The sequence below is a fragment of the Cucurbita moschata genome, unplaced genomic scaffold, assembly GCF_002738365.1.
Source record: "Cucurbita moschata cultivar Rifu unplaced genomic scaffold, Cmos_1.0 Cmo_Scf00017, whole genome shotgun sequence".
Classification (NCBI taxonomy): Eukaryota; Viridiplantae; Streptophyta; class Magnoliopsida; order Cucurbitales; family Cucurbitaceae; genus Cucurbita; species Cucurbita moschata.
The window spans coordinates 4316372-4324082 of NW_019268533.1; the positions used below are offsets into that span (position 1 = coordinate 4316372).

The following is a 7711-nucleotide window of genomic DNA, read 5'->3' on the forward strand; positions in this document are numbered from 1 at the left end:
ATAACCATGTTTAAGAGAACTTCAGGCCAAGGTCCTCGAACCAAGAACCATGATAAGAATTTAGAACTCAAGAACAAAACTTAAGGATGCAAGTTCTCAGAACAAGAATAAGAACAAGAACAAGAACATGATAATAAATGAGTGTGGTACCCTAGCATTGACCATGAACACGATTAAGAGCCTAAGTAGACTACTTATTGAGATTTTATATTCATTCTAAGTTCTCTCATATTTTTCAGGTGACAAGGAGTTGATCGAGGATGGAATAGGTACCATATAAAGCGTGGCTTGAAAGATCAGTTGTGACATGCTACCTTATCTTAATTTCATATACCAAAATGTAATTTTTCTTAATTTTATTTTATAATAATATTTTTTATTCAAACAATTCATTGATATTAAAAAAATAACAACTGATTAAGAAAATTACATCAACTAAAAATTAATATTATGATACCTAATAAAAAGGAATTTCTATTTAAATAAGTTATGGTATCAATAAATAATTACTCCCAAAAATAAAACTACACCAATCAAAAGAAGATAAAAAAATAATAATAATAATAAATAATAAATAAATAAATAAACCGAACCGGTTTTTAAAATAAATATATATGTATGTTTTTAGGGTTTCTTCTTTCCTCCACGCCCTTTGTTTATCCTTTCACATTAGCCGCTTCTCTCCTTTGTCGCCCGATCGGTATATCACCTTGGCGTTCATACTTTTCGTTCTGTAATGCCTATACTTGTTTTTTTTTTGTTTGGAGTTCTTCAGCATTGTGTATGCTTATTCCGAAGTCGACTTGAGATTTAGTTTTGTTGGAAGTAACTGGTGAGGTTTTCGAGTTTTGTTGTTCCATAGATTTGCTGGAATTGGTGAAACTTTACGTACTTTATGTCTTGGATTGAAATACTAGATCTGTTGTGTTTCTATTACTCTTGTTCATCTCAGTTCTCCTTTCTTAGTTGTCTTTGAAAATGAGTTCTGTTAGGATTGTAGTTAGTTTCAACTCTCAAGTGATGAGTCCAGGATATTTGGTTTTGGAATTGGAAGAACAACTTTTATAGCGCAACCTTGTCTTATGATTTCAATTTGAGAAGAAATTTGGATTATAGACTCCTTGATCATCCTTCCTATTATCTAATTTTTGAATTGATCTTGTGGAACTCTTTATTTGAATTCCTGATATTGGCTGTATTTTTGGAGGGAAAATGTCGTTTTGAATTGATCTTAGTGGAGAGAAGGAATTTATGAGCATATAATTTAGACATGCCCAGCCCACCGATAGCAGATATTCTTCTCTTTGGGCTTTCCCTTTCGGGCTACCAAGGCTTTAAAACGCTCATGCTACTATAGGATGTTTCGTTCTCCTTCCTGGCACACCGCTTTGTGTATATTCTCCTCTGGGGAAGGGGAACAACCTCCTCGCTGGCACATCGCCCGGTGCCTAACTCTCATACCATGTGTAAAAGCTTAGGCCCTTGTGTCTATCCCCCTTCGGGGAACAACCTCCTCGCTGGCACATCGTCCAGTGCCTGACTCTCATACCATTTTGTAACGGCTTAGGCCCCTAGCTTTTCCTTTCAGGCTTTCCTTCATGGCTTTAAAACGCGTCTGCTAGGGAAAGGTTTCCACACCCTTATAAAGGGTGTTTGTTCTCCTCTCCAACCAATATGGATTTTTACAGATTAGGAATCCAATCAATCGGCGCTCACTTCTTTTGTGTTTGATGTTATTCAGGAACAATGGCTGTTGAAGTTGAAGTGGCAAACCAAGAATTGAGCCAGACACATAACGATGTGAAGCTGTTCAACCAGTGGAGCTTCGATGATATCCATGTGAACGACATGTCTCTAGTTGATTACATCGGGGTTGCTCCTTCCAAGCATGCTCTACCTATGTCCCCCACACTGCTGGGAGGTACTCTGTCAAGCGTTTTCGAAAAGCTCAGTGCCCAATTGTGGAGAGGCTCACAAATTCACTTATGATGCACGGTAGAAACAATGGGAAGAAACTCATGGCTGTAAAAGGATTATTAAGCATGCAATGGACATAATTCATCTTCTAACTGATCTCAACCCAATTCAAGTTATTGTTGATGCCGTTGTTAACAGTGGATCAATTCAAGTTATTGTTGATGCCGTTGTTAACAGTGGACCACGTGAAGACGCTACTCGAATCGGTTCAGCCGGTGTTGTTAGGCGTCAAGCTGTGGATATATCCCCTCTGCGACCCGTTAACCAAGCAATATATCTTCTTACAACTGGTGCTCGTGAAGCTGCCTTTAGAAATATCAAGACAATTGCAGAATGCTTGGCTGATGAACTTATTAATGCAGCAAAGGGTTCATCTAACAGTTACGCTATCAAGAAAAAGGACGAGGTTGAGAGAGTTGCGAAGGCAAATCGGTGAGCTTTTTTTCGGGGTTCGTTTCATACGTACAGCAACAGTTTTGTGTTCTTCATTCTTCTAATGAACGCTAGTTTTGTTTTCTTCCTTGTTGCGCCAATTCATATCCTTATTTTTGACTGAAAATTTCTTATAGTTCTGATTCCCAATTGTTTTGGTTGTTTTTCTCTTTTGAAAGTTTTAGTTGTAATAACAACTTTACAAGCAAAATTAGGCAGAATATGCAATAAGCTCTGTTAAACAATGTATTTACAGAATTATAAGCAAGGAACTTAGTCGAGATAAAAAAGTGTAACGATTTTTCGAAGATTTTTTGCCTCTTGGCAAGTATCCATGAGCAACCTACTATCATGAAATGCAAAGCAAATGACTTGCTGTACATGAGAAATAATGTCCATATTACATAACCTGCAAGCAAAGGTAACCTTAAGACTTCTGTTACATGATGCAATGATACTTCGACAAGCTACACTCAAATTATGATCTCAAATTCATGAAACAACCCATAATAGAACTTTATGTCCCGAAGGGTTTTAACGTCGAATAGGTCAAGATAATATTGGACACAATTAAAGTTTAGGGACTTGTGAGACGTTTTAAAGTCTAGGTACTTGTTAGACACAAAATTGAAAACTTAATGACCCGTCAAAAGCTTTTTAAAGTTTAAATGCCTATTTCACACTAACTTGTAATTGAACAAAAGAAAAAAAAAAGAAAAAAAAAAGATGTAAGTATAAAAATAATTGACCATGGTACATCAAAGTCAAATTTGATTATTGATTAACTAATACCTTTTTTTTATCAACAAAATATAATTAAAAATCATTAAATGTAAATAAGTCAACAGAGAAAAAAGCATACCTGCTAGCTTCTATTAAAGGTAGGTGATCGTTGTAGGGCTTCTCTATCACGTTCTTAACCTACAAATTTCAACACAATCAAAATAGATAAAGAATTCAATAAAATGACATCCAATTGAACGGTGAGAATCTCACATTGGTTGGGGAGGAGAACGAAACACCTTTTATAAGAGTGTGGAAACCTTGCCCTAGAAGACGCGTTCTAAAAAAACCTTTAGGGGAAGCACGAATGGGAAAGCCCAAAAAGGACAATGTCTACTAATGGTGGGCTTAGACCATTACAAATGGTATTAGAGTTAGACACCGGACGATGTGCTAGCGAGGAGGCTGTTCCCCGAAGGGGGTAGACACGAGACGGTGTGCCAGTAAGGACGTTGGGCCCCGAAGGAGGGTGGATTGTGAGAATCCCACATTGGTTGGAGATGAGAACAAAACACCCTTCATAAGGATGTGGAAACCCCGAAGGGGGGCTGAATTGTGAGAATCCCACATTTGTTGGAAATGAGAACGGAAACACCCTTCATAAGGATGTGGAAACCTTTCCCTAACAAACGCATTTTAAAAAATCTTGAAGGGAAACCCGAAAAAGAAAGCCCAAAGAGACGATGACAAGAACAAACACTGTTCTATTGATATCTCTCACATAAATAAGTAAAGTAAAGATTTTTATAGGCAATCAAACTTACTTTGGATAATAATTCCTGGCTCTCAGGGGGTTGTTTTTTCAAACTTTGTGGCAAAATGACAGTAAGAAGTTCTGGTTTCTCAGCCCTCAAAGCACCTCTGATAACTGCTGCATTGGTTCCAGATGCTCCTGAAGTATAGATGTGATTCTTCTGCACACAGACGATGATACCAAGTAATGTGAAGTTATGCAGTCATCAAACAAAGAATAGCCCTCTGTATAACGCATCACATTAAATCACATATTCTACCGTTATAACCATTGCATAGCTAAGAATCTCAATGAGTTCTTGATGCAAGAAACCCATATTTCGAGTTCCAAAGAAACCAATGGCTCTTGGACCTTGTTGTTGAATAGCCAATAACTCCTGCAAAAGTAAAAAAACATTGTAATTTGGAAGGAGCTCAACTTCACACCAAGCACTATAATCGAGAAATTGTGGGCTGTGGCTAACTAAGAGCTGTGGCTGAAAGCATGGATCACCCGCCCATCTGTGATCAAACAAAACTATACTTGAAGAATGGGATACAGATTGACCAGCACAAAAGCCATCTCTAACAATCTACGCTCATTGATGAGACGGCGACATAGAAATTTAAGTCTACCAATTGTCACCCCCTTTTTTTCACTAAAAAGTCAAAGAGAGAGAACCTTGGGAAGTTTAATAGGGTGGGACGGAGGATGGAACCGAATAGCGAATGCACTTGCGGTTAAGACAGGTCCTGCATCTCCTACCTAATGCAATTGACCGACCCGGCATCTCTTTCGTTCAATAATGTCTTTGCTTTCAGATGCTATTTACCAATAAGAATAGGAAAAAGACACTACTTGAATTGAAGAAGCTCAACCTTGAACGCTGAAACTTGGCCACTGAAGAAGGCAAAGACTAGGCCTGGCAAAGACTGAGCAAAGACTAGGCTCACTTACTGCTCATTGTCATGCCATGGTTTAAGCTTTTAATAAAAGGTTACCCAAAGATTTGTTTCATTGTCGGGGCTTTTCGGATTGAAGCCCGTTCTTATAAGTAGGTGAGGACATTTTGTGAGCTTGTTCGTTTTTTCTTTTTCCTTTTCGATGAAGGACAGGAGTAGGACTAAAGTTGTTACTAGTTTCATAACCATTAAAAAGAAAAAGAAAAAAATGAGATCCCGCAACACTCACCTGTAGATAATCAACATCAGGAACTGGTTTGAACTCAGACACCATAACTGACCCTGATCCTTCCACAATGGATTGGACTTGGGTTGGAATTTGAGTGCCTGACTCATCATTAGACCCAAATCCATACATCTGTGTTGTATTCTTCTTCCGAGGCACGCTACCATCTCCATCTTTATCTCCTCTTCTATGCCCTTGAATCAACTATAACCAGTACATAAAAAATATCCCCTTATAGTAAATCATTAGTGAAAACCAAATGCCCACAAATGTCCATAATAACAACAAGACAAATAAGGTCCATAATAACAAAGCCCAAATAAAAATAAAAACAACCCAACTGACAAGAAGCACAACAATATAGGATTGCTAATTAAGTCAACCTTCCCCACTCATCCCATCTTTATTCCTTCTGAGTTCTGACATAAGTACTTGTTGAGGAGTGTTGGGAGGAAGTCCCGCATTGGCTAATTTAGTGGAAGATCATGGGTTTATAAGTGAGAAATACTATCTCCATTGGTATGAGGCCTTTTGGAGAAGTCCAAAGCAAAACCATGAGAGTTTATGCTCAAAGTGGACAATATCGTACCATCATAGAGGTTCGTGATTCCTAACAGTACTAGTAATAGGAGGCCTAACTGGATAGAAATTAGAATGTCTTACTTTTTGGTCAAAGACGATGTGTTAATTAATTGAACTATGTTCAAATTGCTTCTACTACGTAATCTCTTGCCAGAGTTGTTAATTCATGTGCAACTCATCGAACTTTTGGGGTTGAGACAAGCTCCTGGAGATGCATGAAAGCTGGAAGTGTTGCTTCAATGGGAGGGATTTGATGTCACTAATGCTACTTGGGAAGATGTTACTCAAATTTCCATTCGATTTTCTGAATTTCACCTCGAGGATAAGGTGGCTTTTTGGGGGTCGAGTAGTGATAAACCCCAATTAAGCATGTGTATAAACATAGGCACATGAGGAAGGAGCATGGGGAATTATGTTGCTATTAGTTAGTTAGAATGGGTTGTAGTGAGAGATGGATACTTACTATAAGGACGGGTTCGAAAGGGTATGATTTTGCTAGTGTATCTTGTTAGAGAGAGTTTTGTAACTTGGGATAGAGAGAGAAGAAGCTCTACAATTCTTCCCTTGGTTCAGTGTCTTTGTTGATAAATAAATTCCAACTCTTAATATCCTAATAACACCCTAATACATTCCTATCATTATCATACTTTAGAAGGCTTGGAGTTGAGACCTTCATTCCTTTCTTTTGTAAATTCTCAATGAAAATTGACTCATTTGCTTCTCAAAATGAATATAAATTTATCTGACAATTCAACAACAAAATCACCATACATCAAGAGTTAAGTAGTTACTTGCTCATTTAGTTTTCCCAGAGAAACCCAGTCAAAGAGCAACAAATGAGGAACCTTCATTTTTATAATCACCTTTAGATGAACAAGAAAAGGAGTGTTTCAGAACCCGAGTCTATGTCATAAATGAAATCCTACTTAAAAGCTTTATGACTGATGAAAGCACAAAAATCCAACCCAACAAAAACAAGTTCAATCGAGCCCCTCAATTGCAAATCAAGCAAATAGAAATTAGAAGAGTAATGCTTCCGTAAATGAGAGAGAGTCGGGGATTGGAAAGAGGAGTTATCCCAGAAATATAGTTAAATCAATCTCGACATTAACTCACGAACTTACTACGTTTATGCACTTTTACTGCATCTTGACGGTCGCACTCAGAATAGACTAAATATCAAGCATCTTCATAGAATCCTAAAACTCTACACAATGCCCCCTTCTCCATAAATTACCCATCGAGAAAGCTGTCTTTATTACCCCATTAAGAACCTATCTTTATCTTAAAAAGGACATACAAATCCATGCACTATTTATAACATCTTAAATGGTATAAAAATTTTCTATTTTGAGTTCAATAATTGCAGGGTAAATGATTGAACTAATGACATTGGGAGATGATCTTCCAGTTTAGCAAGAGATCAGGCACTTTCTCTTCATTCTCCAAGAGGCTATAGCAAAAATACTCTCTAGCACAAAGACCTTATTTACTCAAGAATGAAAGTGGCCGTAAGCTTCGGCTCTTCAACGTACTTTTGGAAATATCTTTTTATTTCTCCCCCTTTTAGAGCTCAACAACATTGGAGTATAAGAATTTGAACCTTTGACCTCTTCGTCGTGGATATAAGTCTCACCCAATTGAGTAATACTAAGTTTGGCTACCTTTGTTAAAATCTTTGGTCGGATAATGAAATCCTTTAAGGGATTCCAGGTATCTCATATTTTGGCAGATTTCCAACCAAATAACCTCATCGATCATTGGACTTGGACACGAGATCCGGAAGGCAGCTTTAAAGTGTATAATGCTATCTCCCTTACAATATGATTTGGAAATACAATTTTGTTATGGGATCCCAGCTCAAGGGTATAATGCCTCCCTCCCTTCTTGTGTAATTTTCTTAAGGGATCACAGGATTTTTCGCGCAGACCTTCGTTCGAATCGTAGACTCGACTGTTCCCTTGGCAGGAGATTAATGTAGTTCCTTACTTTCCATTTGTAATTGGCACTTGACCC

General features: G+C 37.7%; 1 protein-coding gene and 1 pseudogene across 2 annotated transcripts in view; one reads left to right on the forward strand and one right to left on the reverse strand.

Annotated features, from left to right (window-relative positions):
• The first annotated feature begins 708 nt into the window (after positions 1 to 708).
• LOC111455483 lies at positions 709 to 2532 on the forward strand (annotated as a pseudogene).
• LOC111455482 overlaps positions 2182 to 7711 on the reverse strand; it is a 6926-nt gene continuing 1396 nt past the window's right edge. Inside the window, exons 2-6 of one of the 2 annotated variants that reach the window (XM_023097194.1) lie at positions 5117 to 5317; positions 4206 to 4322; positions 3957 to 4106; positions 3272 to 3330; positions 2182 to 2283 (exon numbers count right to left, since the gene is read on the reverse strand). In XM_023097194.1, coding sequence (XP_022952962.1) covers positions 2259 to 2283; positions 3272 to 3330; positions 3957 to 4106; positions 4206 to 4322; positions 5117 to 5317 — 552 coding nt within the window. In that variant the 3' untranslated portion in view covers positions 2182 to 2258. Of the gene's footprint in view, positions 2284 to 2614; positions 2819 to 3271; positions 3331 to 3956; positions 4107 to 4205; positions 4323 to 5116; positions 5318 to 7711 lie in introns of those variants that run through there. The other variant, XM_023097192.1, reaches the window with a different exon arrangement.